Source organism: Octopus sinensis, linkage group LG26 (genome assembly GCF_006345805.1).
Source record: "Octopus sinensis linkage group LG26, ASM634580v1, whole genome shotgun sequence".
Taxonomy (NCBI): domain Eukaryota; kingdom Metazoa; phylum Mollusca; class Cephalopoda; order Octopoda; family Octopodidae; genus Octopus; species Octopus sinensis.
In genome coordinates, this window is record NC_043022.1 from 17,964,651 (window position 1) to 17,982,018 (window position 17,368).

The following is a 17,368-nucleotide window of genomic DNA, read 5'->3' on the forward strand; positions in this document are numbered from 1 at the left end:
GGCAAGTGCACACTGAACTCGCATTCGTCGATGACCTTCTGCAATCCCTGGATTGCTGGCAGAGAGACTAAAAGTCCTGAATGTCAGTTTCCATACCTTTGCTATTTAATAAATTTAATCCTCTCTTCCCTCATTCTTTTGTCATCTCATGGGGTTTGTCTGCATATATAAAGAGCACTCAGTACACTCCGTAAAGTGGCTGGCATTAGGAAGGGCATCGAGCCATAGAGGCCAGGCTACAGCCACCGGTCACTACAGTACTGTGGATCATTTCATATGGGGTTGCACAGAAAGAATAAATTTTTCTACAGTGTTTTTGCATGACATATATACTCCATATATATGTAATGTATGGAGTACATATAGAACATCCTTTTCTAAGGATATTCCTTAATTCCCCCCTCTCTGAAGATGGAATAGTTGTTTTTTTAATGAAAATCTTTACTCAATGACCCATGCACCATATGTACAACTATTCTAGAAACAGCTGTAAGAGACTTTCCACTTCATCTCTTCATCCCTTATTTACTCTGACAACTCTGTGTTTGATTAGTAAATTACATGCTTGAAAGTGACATGTTTTGCTCATTCATTCAGTCTTTCTTTCTCATATATATATACATATATATGTATAATAAATGTAATATTCAAACTGTATATTTTGTAATTTATTGTATTTTGTTATGCATGTATTCCCCCAGTCCATGGAAACATTAACTTCTATGAAACTGATTTGTGCTGAAAAAAAAAAAAAAAAAAAAACTTTGGGGTTTCTCGTCTATAGTTCAGTACTTCCCAAAATTTTGTTAGTCCTGCATCCCTTTAATGACAAGTTAAATCAGCCAACCCAGTCACCTTCTCTACCCCCTCCTTAAAACTTCTGTAAGGAACTTCAAAGATTGGTAATGCTTCTTATTTAAATATGTTTCTTATATATTCTCAGCATTCTGTGAAAATGGACTTTAGCACCCCAAGATCTTTAACATTGGTCTAATAGATGACCAAGCAGCACATTCCACCATGCAGTCATTTTACTGTAGAGAAAGAGGTGTAATTCTGTGACAGTTTGGCCAAGTTCGAGTTCCTCTCCACTGACCTCAAAACCAATCAATATATGACCATTCTACTTTTTCTGTTTTCTTCATTTACTGGACATCAATGTCCAATATGTCTTTCATTTGAGGGATATTTGGCTGCTATTTCTAGCTGGCTGAATGACTACAGAGATTGGTGGTTCTCAACCTTTTTAATACCCAGGCTAGATCCAAAACCTGGATCTTTTTTAGGGGGCTGCACCAAAGAAAGTAAAACACAAGTCAATTAAAGTAATTATATTTCTAGAGGGAAGGCTTGGGGGCCGCATGAGGCCCTGGGAGCCGCAGGACATAGATGCTCCAGCATTTGCTTGTTGGTTTTGATGGTGGAAATAGAAAAGATGGAATTGGTCAAAGAACAACTGTTGTTGTTTCTAAGTGAAGAACTGTGCCACAGCAGCCATTGTGTGCATGTGTGGGGCCCAGAAACGATATCTAACAAGGTATGTCTATGGATGTAGGAACCTAATCCAATTGGAATATAATAAGAAAAGAAAAGAAATTCGTGGGTGTGTATACAAGGGAATGCTGAAAAGTCCCTGGCTAAAAGGGTGTCGTGAACGTCTTGGTCGGAGGCTCAACTTTCTGAGTTTTTTACAGGGCTTAGAAAAATATTAAGGACCGCTGCATTAAGTATGGGAATCTGAGAGGGGAACATATTGAATAACATTTTCTTTTACCCAAAGCCAGGACCTTTCAGCCTCCACTCCCATCGTCGTACATATATACTGACAGAGTCCCAATATAATCGTAAGCTACACCATCTGAAAGGTATTCGTCGAAAAGCTGCATTTCTGAAAGTTATGAGGGAAGAAATTCGATGGGGTGTGGCACACTTGTATTGATATGTTATCCGGCGTGTCAAAGGAGATCCAAATATTGCTTGACATAATTTGTGCAGCTAGTGCCAAACATTCGATTGATGTTCCAACTGTGACCATCTCATATGTTAGCAGTGATTCTCAAGCATATTTTGCCTCTGAAGCCCTCCCACTCACCCAGGTTCCTGTTTTACTTGGATGGGCCCTCATAGCCATTCAAGGATTATAATACCTACTATAATTTTATAATTAAATATTATTAGTAATCGCCTAACTTGAAATATTTTGTGTATTTTAGAATATAACCAATTTATGTGGACCCTAGTTGAGAACCACTGTGCTAGATTATGTAACGTATCCTTTCCTTCATTGCCAGTACAGAGTTGAGGGAGATTTTACTGCAGTTTCTAGCAAGTCGAGCGACCACATAGAGGCTCTTTTGTTGTTTTGCGTGACTGGGTTTATTTATTGGAGGAGAATAATGACAACAGCAGTTTTGAAGAATTTCTTTGTTTGGGGCCCTCAGCTAGTATTGGAGCCGTTGTGAGAAAAAAGCGTGTTTCTTAGACCTGGCGGAGCCAGAGTTTGAACGGGCGACCTTCCAGATAGAGGGGGAGGAGAGAAGAGACACAGAAAGATTAGAGAGAGAGGCGAGAGGAGAAAGGAAGAGAAAGAAGGAATTGAGAGAGAGAGAGAATGAAGATAGGAGAGAGAGAAGGAATGAAAAGAGAAAGAACGAAGCAGGGGAGAAAGAGAGAGAGACACACACACAGAGAAAGAAAAAGACGAGAGAGACGAGAGAGAGAAAAGAGAAGAGAGACGAGAGAGGGAGAGAGAGAAGAGAGACGAGAGAGAGAGAGAGAGAGACGAGAGAGTGAGACAGAGAGAGAAGACTGGTCGTCCGAATTTCAAGTGAAACGAACATTGGCCAGTTCGTGATGGAACCTAAGTGATCATACGATCTGCTAGAAATAGCAGCCAAATTACGCTATAATCCCAAACTTTGCCGACTTATGGAGGTACACCATTAAATAATATAATGTTAAATATCCACTGTTAAACAGACCAAACAAACAAGATGGTCACGGATGGAGTGCATTAAGCAGACGGAACCCTGTCGCTTTTCCCATGATGCCTGCCACTTCCGTTCGAACTGTTCGTCTCTCTTCTCTGAAGAGTTGCACTTTGGAAGTGAAGAGGAGGAATCCGACTCTCAACTTCCTCAAAACAACAAACACCACACGAAGTCAATTAAGAACTTTAAGTCGCCTTTTATAATTAATCGTCTGGCTTAATTAGTTTATTATCGTCATAATAACTTCGTCTTCGATTGGAAAATTCGCTGGAATTATCGATTATTGAAGAGAAACCCACCTCCAGGAATCTCAACCAAAACATAAAACGGATCTTTAAATCTAAATAACAACTCTTGTCTCAACACTCGGATTATTTAATTAACCAGGTTCAATTTTAAACAGTTTTATTTTGTAAATGTGACGGAGTAAACGGATTTATTGTGTTTCATTTTCTAAAAAAAAAAAAGGGCAGAATCGAAGGAAATATTTAAAAATTACAGAAATCTTCCAAAGTGTATCAGAAACGACTGGTAAAATATTTTTTGAATAATCACCATCAATCAACCAAGTAATCAATCAATTATGGTCCGTAAAAAGTTCGATCGAACAGTTGTGAAAAAATGTCCAAAATGTGAGGAACAAGTACCTGTTGCTTGTAAATTTTGTACCTGTGGACACCCGTTCGCTTCTCGGAATAAATTGCTTTTAAAAGAAGAAGCTGAGGAGGCGATGGGACATTTGGATCGCCCAGATATAAATAAGGACGAAGAATCACCAACGGACCGTCTGAGGCGACCCAGAAGGTTGAGTCGCGACAAACCTACCTATTATGTGATTACTGAGCTGAATCGTCAGGTGAAGAGAGCCCGACAAAAGGTGAAACCGGCGATTACCACTGATGTGGGCGCTGTAGGTGAATTGGTTATACCCAAGAAGAAGAAACGAGGGCGACCTCGAGGTTCGGGTTCAAGGAATAAACCGAAACGGAAGGCGATTCTTAAACAACAGGCACCACTGCAACTTCAACAACCGAAACAGGAACCGTTGATTCTTCAACTCCCCAAACAAGAACGTCTGGAATCTTTGGAACAAGATTCACCCCAAGCAACATCGCCGTCTTCATCGTCATCTTCTTCTTCATCGCCACACACACCACCGTCTCAGAGTTATTACCATCAACTCCAAGAAATGGAATTTTCTGACACCAAACTAACCACAAGCCCCACTCCTTCCCTCAGCATCGCCACCTCTTCAGGGATCGACAGAAAATTGAACCTGAGCAGCTCCTGTTCTGCGGCCAGCAATAATTTCGGTAATAATTCTAACCCGACGGCTGCCACTGCCTCCGCCAACCCCAGCAGCACGGGGGAAATCTCCATCAAAATTGATAACCGAACTTCTTTCTCTGCCACAACACCATCGCCACCATTATCATCATCATCATCAACATCATCAATATCATTGTCAGCAACGGCAGCAGCAAACATCGGCCCCACGAGCAGTAAAAACAAAGGCGGCACCTCCACCGCTGCCGCCGCCTCCGCCACTATTTCTTCATCAAGCGGCGGCACCAACAGCAAGAACAACAACAGCAATAATAACAACAGCAACAACAACAGCAGCCAGAACAACAGCAGCAGCAATCTGCTGCTCATTAACAATGCTCTGCACAGTAAGGACAACAACAACAGCAACAGCAGCATCAACAGCGTGAGCAGCAGCAGCAACAGCACCATCACCACCAATTACGGCACCAAAAACATTTCCAACAGCGATAGCAACAGCAACAGTGTTTCTATTAGCAACATTAACAACAACAACAACAACAATAGCAACAACTGCAATAACAACAACAACAACAGCAGTTGTAGTAGTAGTAGTAATAACAATAATAATAATAATAATGGTACCAGTAATAATAACGGGGGAGAAAAAGACATGTATTCTAACATCTCACCTGAGAAGGCTTTACAGTTTTATGCAATTTTGGCGGATTTGAACCGAAAAATCATTTCACAATCATTTAAACCTTGGTGAAACGTTTTGGCATTCATTGTTTATAATATATACATCTTCACAAAACACACACACATACACTATATATATATATACATACATACATATATATATACATAAATATGTGTGTGAATTTGTATATAACATTGCGTGTGTGTATGTATATATGTATGTGTGTATATTATGTTATATAAAAATATATATATAAAATATGTGTATATATGTTAAATAAAATATATACATATATATTATATAAAATTATATATACACACACACACACACATATATGCACATTAGTCTCATGTTAAGAAAAAAGAACCAATTTAATTATCAATATGAGATTTTACATAAATATACTCAAAGTTAATTAAAAAAAGCATTTTATTAAATTATAAATTTGTTATAAAGACAGATTTACAAAATATCCATTTTATATATATATATATATATACATTTATTTATATATATATATATATATATATATATATATATCATATATATACATATATATATCATATATATATATATGTGTATATCATATATATATATATATCATAGATCCATACCCACTTGTGGAAAATAAAAAAGGATTATCGACACTTTATTAATTGATTTATCAGTCATTTAATTTTTTTTTCTCTGGTTTAATGAAGGATTATTTTGATTTTATATTTTTAAATTTCAAAATAATTATGGAGAAAGTTGAAGTAAGAATCGAATTCTTGAGGTATTTTGTGTTGTTCTTCATATTTCATTGTTTCCAATTCTAAATATTTGCCTTGTTTTAAATATTTATTATTAATAACGTGATGAGTTTCCTACCGCGGAAGCAGCACACTACACATGTGAACATTATTTGGACACAGGAATATATATATATATACATATATATATGTATGTTTGTGTGTATGTATATATATATTATTGTGTCTGGGGAGAATCAGATTTCTTAATATTGGTTTGTATATAACGATTATATATGTTTATGTGTGTGCTTCAATCCATGTTCCTCTAAATATAACAGAGAACATATAAATAGAATAATAATGATGATGATTATGGTGATTATGAAGATCATAATCTTTGTTTGGAATTAAAGAAATAGTTGAGAGAAAAGGTTTTAAAGAACACAGACAGACACATAAATGGGGAATTGAAAAAAAACCCCTTTGCACGTCCCACAATTAACCAGGGTCAAGGAAAAATTAAAAGAAATAAAGAAATATCAGTTTATTTATGGTAGAAACACAACAAAATCTGTTTCAAGACTTCACATCAAAAATCTTGCCAAACAATTTCATAAACGGGAAGATATTTGTTTTTATCATTGAAATCTCTTCCACTTAGCTGTGTTTGGTTTTTGCTTCAGGATCTGACTAATTAAACGTTGCCAATAATAATAAGAAGAATGAGGATGTGCTTTATTTTCTAACTTTATGAATCATTAAGGAAAGAATTTCTATTTGAAAAATCTAATTTCATATTGGTGATGTCCATGTATTTTGCAAAGGACTTTTAGAGTAATTAACAATAATGGGAAGCTTTGCTCGTTCTTATTGTATTTGAAATATAATGGAATTAGTTTGTTTAGTAGAAATACAATCTCTACCATATATATAGGCATCATATATATATGTATGTATAAATTTGCATTATGTATGTGTCTATGAAGTCCGATGATGGCTTAGAAACTTCGAAGTCATTATCCTTGTTAAAGAATAAATAGTACATTTGTACTTTACAAAAGTATGGAGTAACCTTCAGAGTAATGTAAAATTGGTTTTATTATAACTTAAAAACCAACGTTAATATACACACACGAAATTACTTTTATTATTTGAAAGAAGACATTCGTGTTGGAATTGTAGAGAAATGGTCGTTGGTTGGTTTTAAAAGCTTCCCAATATTTTTAATTTTCGTGTTTTACTTTTTTGGAATCCCCTTTAAAAAAGAATTGTCCCCGACGTCTGCTGGAAAAAAAAGACCCTCTTAAAGTTGGCACAAGCTTAACCATTTATATCTCATTCAATAAATTCTTCAAACTTGTCCAAATTCAATTGTGCTGAAACAGTGAAAGCTTATAAATCTCAACCCTTTTTTTTATACCTGTCTCCACACAATTATAATTTCATCCGGTTAATTGGTTTGGTCCACATAAGGAATCGTTATAGGTTGACTTTGCCTTTCATTCTTTCAAAGTCGATAAAATAAGCACCAGATGAATACCGCCGGGGTCAATGCACTCAACTTGACCCCGGCCCCGAAATTGCTGGCTTTATGCCAAAATTTGAAACCATTATTATTATTATTATTATTATTACCACTATTTGTGTATAAAGAACGTTTAGAGAGGAGGTGTGGGTTTCCCTTAATGAAGACCCTTTCGGTGCTAAACCAGTTTCTACAACGTGGCTGGCATTTTTTGGCCCAAAATGTATTAATGTTAATCGTTTTAAATGAATGTTTCCTGTTGAAAATTTTTATCACTATTTGTTTGATGGCGATGTTTTAAAAGCAGCACAACTGTTAATTACCTAATTAGATGAAATGAAGAGAGAAATTAAAGCGTTCGTCATCAATTAATAGTTTTGTTCCTATGGAAGTGACTCTTTCGATGCCTCTTCAGAACAGAACTGATCCATGTTGTCTAGAAACGTGTTTAAATCAGTTTTCTGTGTGTATAATATATACGTTTACATATGCGTGTATTGTGTCGTACATAGCCATAAGAACGTGTGTATATATATATAATATATATTCATCTCATTTCTTTTCCTATATATATAGATATATATACACGTATGTGGCGGATATATATTATATTTTTTATGTGTATGTTGTTGTGCATGTGGCAATAAGATCGCGCGTGTGTATGTATCTATATAGATATAGATGTATAACCCAGTTTCATTGCGCTTCTATTGTTCTTCAGTCCTAATTTGCTCTTCGCTAATTTCTTTTCAAACTTCTCTCTATGTCCTCCCCTCCCGTCAGGTTCTCTCACCACCACATATATACACAAACATAAGTATATATATATACGTACGTATGTATGTGTGTGTGTATATCGCATCTATGTAATATATATGTGTGTGTGTGTGTATATATATAATATATATATATATATATATATATATATATATATACACCGTTTAAGATTCTATGTCAGAAAAATTATACACACACACCCATATATATGCGATGGCTTTTTTTGCTAAGCGATCTCCTCTAAACATTTTCATTCCTTCTTCCTTTCTTTACCAAACTTTCCTCCAACAACCTTCCTCCTTCTTCTCATTTCTTCACCAATTTTGGTCGCCTCGTTTATTTTCTTAATTAGAAATTATTATTAATATAATTTTTTAAAAAATTAATTCTTCGATATTTACTTTATTTTAAATTTAAGATAAACAATTAAAAATTATTTACTGTAAACAAACTACACTCTCTACACATTTCACAACGAAGTCTATTAAATACACACACACACACATAAATATATATACATTTATACACACGCACACATATATTTATAGATACACACTCGTATATATTTTATATATATATACTCGAAGCAGTTATTAACAACGAAACTTAACGGTTCTTAATCAAGGATTAGATGTTTTTAATAATCCATTCTCTTCAAAATTTACAATAATTATTTAATTCTCTTTAATTTTAGCCTCTCTAAATATTACTGCATGTTTAGCCCTAGGTGGACCGGTTTTTGGCAGAAAGAAATCTGTGATGAAATGTGTTCCAGCTGTAACAATCCCGTCTTTCAGAGTTGTTTACATCGTTTAATACATTCCAACCATGACGGTCACGTATTTCAAAACTCTCTGCATCATCTAATGCGTGTTTCCCAGCTTTAAGACGATGGGATGTGATCGAAGGTTGGCTGCTATTTCTAGTCGTTCAAGCGCCCAAGATAAATCTAGATTATTCTGAGGGTTCAAGACCCTTCTAATATTTTTTGGAAATAAAGATATAGAACATTGTGGGGTTTATCCATTTCCAGTAGTTATTAACACCGATGTAATGAAGCCTTTGGCCTTAATTAGTCGTTAATTATGTTGTGAGTAGGGAGGGGGGAGGTGATTGGGTAGTCTTGCGGAGTTTTGTCAGGTGTTATTAATTCAGACCAATGATATCCTAACATGTTTGTGTGTGTGTGTATATATATGTATATATACACACACACTACAGATGCGAATGATAATAAAATGTAACATTTTACACAAAATAATCGTGTAGAAATATCGCATTCCATGATTGTACATGTGTGTGTATTTATTAGGTCTCTCTGATAAACTTGTTTTTCTCTGTCGTTTCTACTCAAATGTGAAAGTGTTTCTTCAGAGATTGTTTATAAATGCTGAAGATTTCAATGAAAACCAGTCGATTAGCAAGGGTCATGTACCAACCTGTTTAGTCATTTGGTGGGCACCCCCCTCTCTCATACACACACACGTACCTCTCTGTCTTAAAATAATGATTATTTTAAAGCATTTATGAGAATAACAAACTCTTTATTTATTGTGTAACTGTACTGGGAGTTACATAGCGTGGTCTATAGAAATATGTAGGTGCATGTGGATAATAATAATGATAGTAATAATTGTGTGGTATCTCTATGTGTGTGTGTGTGTTTGTGATAATAATTGTGAATTGTGTATCTGTCTGTCTTTTATCATTTAATGTGTGTTTTTCATGCTGGCATGGGTTTCACAGGTGCTGACCAGCTGGAGAGCTGCACCAAGCTCCGTTGTCTCTTCCAGCATTGTTTCTACAGCTGGATACCCTTCTTAACACCAACCACTTTGTTACATTGTGCTGGGTGCTTTTTACGTGGCCCCATCACCACTGCTTTTTATGAAACTAGCATCAGTGCTTTTTCTCTATCATTTGTTTGTTGTTTCTACCCAGTCTAAACCTGTGTGACACCCCACTTATTCTCACCCCACCTACTGTCCCTCAAGGACATGTCCTGACACATCATTGCCACCATCTCTCTCCTTTCTTTTTCTCCAACTGGGGGTATCCATGTATCTATTCTACAGCAAAACACCTGTCTCTCTACCTTTAATCTTTCAGCTGACACAAAGCACTCCACTTCCCTCAATACGACAAACCATTTCTAGTTGAGGGCTTTTTGCCTTGCAAGTTATTTTGATATAAAAGCACCCATTACATTCTCAGAGTGGTTGGTGTCAGGAAGGGCATCCAGCCGTAGAAAACCATGTCAAATCAGACTGGAGTCTGGTGCAGCCTGCCAGCATAGATGATGCTGATGATGTAGCATTCTTTGGTTTGGAGAAGGCTTTTGACAAGATGCCTGCTCAGCAATCTGGTGATGACCAAAGAAACCAAGTGCCAAGGAATGCTTTGTGAGGGCTGAAACTGCTTTGCACAAAGTGAGAGTCAGCAATGAGTTCGACGGTGAATTTAGGGTGAAAGCAGGGATCCATAAGGTTCACCCCTCAGACCCATTCTATTCATCATAGTCTTACAGTTTATCACAAGAGGAGTGAGTTCAAGACCAGCTGCCTATGGGAACCCCTATATGTCGATGTAGTTCTCATAGTGGAATTAGTAAACATATTTCAAGCTTGGAATCAAAACCCAGAGTTGAGAGAACTCAGCAAAGACTAAGGTGTTACCAGGAAAGACCAATCTACTCTGGAACTATCAGGGAAATGGTCTCACCTGATATGCTGAACAGGAGTTGGCAGGAACTCTATAATGCTGTTATCCAGTGCAAGCTGTGGACACACAAGAATTGTAGTAGAATCACAGACTAACAGAATAGGCAAACTTTTGTATGTGGTGGATGCACTGGGGCCATAATCATTAACAGCACAGCAAAAATGGATTTTTTTTTCAATTCCCAGCTGGCTTACTAGAAGTAGTCAATAGGTTCTGTTACCTGTGACGTAATTTGCAGGGGAAACAACTGTTCAGAATGTTTAGTGGTCAGGATACGAATGGGTGGGAAAAAGTTCAGTGAACCTCTTCCAGCAGCAGAAGTTTTCTCCTTCAGAGTGGAGGGCAGATTGTATCATGCTTGTGTTTGAATTGTAATGATGTCTGGTGGTGAGACATGGGCCTTGAATGCAGGCGACTGGAAAGGAATGAGGCAAGAATTCTCTGAGGGATGCGCAATGACTGCATGCATGGATTCCAGAGTACAAACATACTGAGAGAAAAACTTGATTTAAGAGAAATCAGTCTGTTGAATAAAAACTATGTCAGATATTGAATTTTGTATAAAGAATGAAGGCCACTCAGTTAGATTTCTGCTATTGGGAGAGACAGGACTTAAAAGAGAAGACCTTCCTAAGCTAATGGGGGACAGATGTTGGTGAAATGCAACTTCATGAAAACTTTTGAAGAAGATAAGATGTTTGCTTCCTAGCCACATGGTTCTGGGTTCAGTCCCACTCTGTGGCACTTTGGGCAAGTGTCTTCCGCTATAGCCCTGGGCCAATGAAAGCCTTATGAGTAGATTTGGTGTGGGAAGGAAACTAAAAAGATGTGTGTCTTTGTGTTTGTCTTCCACCACTGCTTGACAATTGATATTGGTTTGTTTATGTCCTTGTAACTTGGCAGTTCAGCAAAAGTGACCAACAGAATATAAGTACCAAGCTTAAGAAAAATACCATTGGGGTTGATTTGTCTGACTAAAACCCTTCAAAGCAGAGTGCCCCAGCATGGCCACAGTCCAATGACCGAAGCTTCTGCTTCCCATGTTGGCATGGGTTAAAAGATGAACCAGGAAGCAGCACCAGGCTCCAGTTTTACTCCCTTAATGAAGACGCATACATTGGGCAAAAAGGGTAAAGACAAATGAGAGGGGGGTGGGGATAGCAGTGATGAAAGGAATCGAGGGGCTGGGAGGGTGAAGTCAGGGGTCAATCAAGCATGTCTTCACTCTTCAATATGTAGAAACATGTTGTTTAAGCCTCAAAACAGCTCTATTGTCCAAAGTGTCCTTCATTTTTAAATAGCAGAGAAGAATTTGGCTGCTGTTTCTGTCTTGTCAAGTGTCCATACAAAAGCACCTTCATTGGCTCCATACTGCTGCTGCTGTTGTTGTTGTTGTTTAACCACTGGTCAGTCATACATAAGCAAACCTGTGATAAAAAGTGATCCAGTCATAAAGTTTTCATATTTTTCCATCTAACATAATGTACCTTGGAGTACATTATCCAATGTGTTTTCCTTTTGAAGACTTGCGGGAGACTTGGTTGCCATTTCTAGCAAATCCAGTGGCTGCTTAGAGCAGGTAGATTTTGTTTTGAGAAGTGGGGCACATTAGACATGCCTCTTCATCAGGTGGGCCATACTCCTAATAAAGACACCAAGGTGCCACAAGCTGCAGGTGGCCCAACGTCTGGAAGTTCCCTCTTTGGTTTCGCAAAGAACTGATTTGAATTAATTTGGTTTTTATTAACATTAAGAATGTTATTTCCATATCAACCAAACTCTGTCTGTCTGTCTGTCTCTCTTTCCTCTCGCAACCTACATCATGAAATAACACTTTCTGACAGGAACAATGTCAAGTCATATGAAATGTGATCCTGAGAGTGAGGGGGGGAGGAGCTGTTTTTAATTGTGGTTTCATTAAACTCTGCATTTTGCTTCCCTCTACCCCCTCCTCTTTCTCTCTCTCTAATACTAAACACTGACCCAAATCTATAGAAATTACTGGAATATTAACTTTTTTCATGAAAATATTTATTTATCACACACACACTCTCACAATTTAATGATATTTAACAATATGAACCAACAAACGAGCCTGTACATGCTTGTTCAGTTTGCTAGACACAACAGCCAAGTATCAGTCTGTCTCTCAAATCACACCCTACTGTCTTTAAAGAAAAGGAAGGACACATTGGTTAGTATAATCAGAGATGAACTAGGTCAAAAAAGCCAGGTAGGATGGTCATAAATGGACCCTTGATTATAGCCCTACCTAATCATGACAGGTGAAGGTGCATGGCTTAGTGGGTTGGATATTTGGCTCATGATTGTAAGGCTGTGAGTTCAATTCCCAGTGGCTCATTGTGTCAAAACACTTTATTTCAAGTTGCTCCAGTCCACTCAGCTGGCAAAAGTGAGGTGTACCTGTAATTCATAAGGGTCCAGCCTTGTTACATTCTGTGTCAAGTGGAATATCACTGAGAACTATGTTAAGGATGTGTATCTGTGGAGCATTCGACCATGTGCACATTAATTTTATGAGTAGGCTGAGCCATTGGCCAAACCCAATGGGGACCATGGCCATCATAACTGACGGAAAGCCAGGTCAGTCATGACTAACCGGAAGCTAAACAATAACAGAATCATCTTTTATTGTAAATGGCCGAGTACTCCTCAGACAATTGTAATCTTCAGGCAGTATCAGAGTGACATGGTGACAAAACTGGTGTTTCTTTTAGGAATGGGGCCCTTGTGGGGATTGAAAAGGGGACAGAACTAATGCCTTGTTGCCACTCTTCTGAATCTTCTCCAGCCAGACCACCATGGCCAAGAAAGGAGAATTGTTGAGAGATAAAACCCTGCTGTTTTTTTTTATAAAGAGTGGAGGGTCTGGACATGCAACCACGTGGTCTTGGGGTCAGTCCCACTGTGCAGCACCTTAGGCAAATGTCTTCTACAATATCCTTTGACTGACAAAAGCCTTGTGAGTGAATTTGGTCAATGGAAATTGTGTGGAAGCCTGTCACCCCCCCCCCCATATATATGTATGTATATGTGAGTGTGTGTCTTTGTACCTGTATTTACTCCCTGCACCACTTGAGAACTGGTGATGGTTTGTTCACATCCCTATAACTTAGCAGTTCAGTAAATAAAGACCAAAAGAATAAATACTAGATTTAAAAATACAAAATAAAACACTCAGGCCAATTTGTTTGAATAAACCTCTTGAAGGAGGTGCTCCAGCATGACCACTGTTCAATGACTGAAAGAATTAAAAGGTAATATTTGAAGGGGATGGGGTTGCTGTTACAGACTGTTTTAGAGGCTTCCACACAGTCTCCATCTATCCAAAATCACTTGGTTTGCAGTTAGATCAAAGCTGTGTTAGATAACAGTGAGTCAAGATAGCATACAGAGGGATTGAACCCAGAACTCCATGGTTGTGAAGTAAATTTGTTAACCATTTAACAGTGAGCTTGCACCAACTGTTGTCTTTTCTTTATTTCACTGTTTTTCATGAACAGAGATTTCATCGTCAGCACTGGGTTTAATGACCACTTTTCCATGCTTGCATAGGTCAGATCGAATTTGTTGAGCCAAACTTACCACAGCTGGATGCTTTTCCCGTTGCCAACCTTTGGCTATTTCCAAGTCAGGTCATATTTCCCCATGACCAGACGTTTTCATGGAAGATTAGAAACAAAAAACACTGCTTGTATGAAGGTGACACTCGTTTACAACTATCACAAACCAAGAAGACAGCAACAACATACATATAAACATAATTACACACATATACAATGGGCTTCTTTCAGTTTCCTTGTACCAAATCCTCTCACAAGGCTTTGACCAGCTCAGGGCTATAGTAGAGGACATCTGCTTAAGATGCCACATACTGGGACTGACCCCTGCAATGCAGCGACCAATTAAATGCATCCATTTAATGGTTAGTGTAAAAGAGTAATGGCTAAGTCTGTGACAAATCCTGTTTGCATTCCTAGTTGAAGCCACTTCATTTGAATTGAGGGTCACTCGGAGAATAACACAAGGGCAGGACCCCAATTCCAACTGTATCGATCACTAAAATACAGGTAAGTTTTCTCTCCAACCACATGGTTCTGGGTTCAGTCCCACTGGGTGCCACCTTGGGTAAGTGTCTTCTATTAGAACCTCAAATTGAGGTTACCTATATGTATAAATGGTGATGGGAGACAAACACAGATACACACACTCATATATATATATATATATATATATATATATATATATATTAAATCATGGTCTTACCTTTTAAATTACCTACTACCGTATACCTTATAGCAAGGACCATACATACTGAGGTAATATCAGGAATGCCTTTGGATACATCTATCCCTTAGATGGTTACATTACCTCTAACTTATACACACACAAACAGAGTCAATTCAAGGATGTCATATCCTTATTAGGGATTAATAAATCCAAAATTTAATCTCCATCACATTAGAAGAAAATTTCTACAATGTGTTATGGATTATAAGAATAGGTAAAATGAATAAAGTAAGAAAATCGAGAGTTAAGGATGTGTGGGTAATTTATTTGTTTTTAAGATTTAAATAGAAATAAATTTTTAAAAACCACAAAAGAAAATTAAAAAAAAATCTTTTCTGTTTTTTAAAAATGCATTTCTATTTAAATCTTAAAAACAAATAAATTACTCACACATGCTTAACTCTTCAGTTGCTTACATTATTAAGTTTACTTATTATATATCTATATGATTAGACACACACATGTGTGTGTGTGTTTGTTTCCCATTATCACTTGAAGACTTTTATTGGTGTGTTCATGTCCCCATAACTTAGTGGTTTGGCAAAAGAGACTGCTAGAATAAGTACTAGGCTTTACAAGAAATAATAAGTTCTGAGGTTGATCTGTTTGACAAGGCAGTGCCCCAGCATGGCCACTGTTTAATGACTGGATCAAGTAAAAGATTTGGGCCTAGACAATGGACATGGCTCTTGTTTCATCCAGCCCACCCCCCATTCTGGTAGTCTGCTTCCCCCACCCCTCATTCTCCTTCCCATACAATCTTGCAAACCACCCACTTCTACTTACCTTGTGCTTTGTGGGGTCATCTGGTTACCTTATCCTCATTATCTACGTTTTGCAGTCCCTAACCCTAACCCCTTCTCCTAGTAGATGAGAGTATCCATGCAAAATTCTCAACAGGAATCTGCCCTTCTCCCATTTCTCATAGTAATCCCCTCATCTCCTAGCATGAAGCTGACTATCCCCTCTTCCCCCACAGCTCATAGTCCTGTGAACTGCATGGTGGCCTCAATAGTGCAGGTGATGGGAACAAAGCGTCCAGTCCACCCTCTGTAAAGTGGTTGGCATTAGGAAGAGCTTCCAGTCATAGAAACCATTCCAGAAAAAAAAAAGATTTTGGAGAATGATGCGGTCCTTGGACCGTTTGGATCCTTGTCAAAACATCCAGCCCCTGCCAACAGGGAACACAGGCGATAAATGAAGGTGATGATGATGAGGTGCAGAGACTTGGAACTCATTAGAAAATGAAGGATCAGGTTTGATATGAGAAAGATGCAAATCACCGTCATCTCCATCATTGGAGCAATAACATCCATAAAATAATTTCGGGGAAAAAGAAGCAATTAAGGTTTATAAGATATAATCTGTGGAAAAAAAAAATTGAAAGAAATCATATATCAATGATATAGTGGGTAAATAAGTAAGAAAAAATGGTTTAAAATTAAAGTGAAGGAATTTAAATAAGTAAATTGAAAAGTAAATATAAAATTATTGTAGAATGTTATAGATAAGGGGTAGAATAGAATTGTGTTCTAAAAACTTATTATAGAATATAGGTTATTTATATTAATAGGTGAAGTAAGCTGCCAGAAGAAAATCTCTGATAATTTTATAATTTCTAGATTAAAGTTAATATTTCCTTATCATGGGAATTGTCATGAATGACTTGTGTTTAATATCGAGTAAAGAAATGATCAAACTATTGGGTAAAAGTTATATTATTAATAAAACTTATAGAAAAGTTTTGGTTTCTATTATAGATTTAAGAAAAAGTTATTATTATTCTTTATATGATAATTTATAAATTATTAATTGGTTCTTATAAAATGTTATCTTCTTTATCCATAATCCATTTATAAAGCTTTGTAATACATACAAAGATCATGAGGGTGGAGTTTTTTGTAGAGAAATAGAAACTTAGATATTATTATCTATTCTTTATCAGGTTTTGAATATTAATTTAGAAGAACTTTTTATGAGAATATTCCTAGTAAATAAGGTATTAATTGGCACACATATCAAAAGCTTAAAAATATAGTGCAAGGGAGGTAACCAAGATGTAAGTTCCTAAAATTAGAAAAATTTTAATTAAGAGTGAAGTGTAGTTTATATGGGATATAATAATTTAGGCTGGTTAGAGGTGATATTTATAATATTAAAAGAAATTTAGGTGGAGTAGAATTCCTGCAGAAATAGATATGGAAATCTATTCTTTAAAATTTATTGTGGATTAGGTATACAACTTAATAATTTTATTAGATATATAAAATTTCTGTAATAATTATAGAAATTAAACAAAATTTTATTCAACTTTATTCAATTTGTTTATGTTACTAAATTT

The 17,368-nt window shown here is 36.7% G+C and overlaps 1 protein-coding gene across 1 annotated transcript; it reads left to right on the forward strand.

Annotated features, from left to right (window-relative positions):
• The first annotated feature begins 2,756 nt into the window (after nucleotides 1-2,756).
• Nucleotides 2,757-5,121, forward strand: LOC115224858 (probable serine/threonine-protein kinase tsuA). Its single transcript, XM_029795808.2, has one exon. The coding sequence runs from the start codon at nucleotides 3,574-3,576 to the stop codon at nucleotides 5,026-5,028; it is 1,455 nt and encodes a 484-aa protein (XP_029651668.1). The 5' UTR covers nucleotides 2,757-3,573; the 3' UTR covers nucleotides 5,029-5,121.
• The last annotated feature ends 12,247 nt before the right edge of the window (nucleotides 5,122-17,368 follow it).

What these genes read in the sequence shown, in the direction of transcription:
- LOC115224858 (XM_029795808.2), top strand. Translation starts at nt 3,574, where the DNA reads ATGGTCCGTAAAAAGTTCGATCGAACAGTTGTGAAAAAATGTCCAAAA.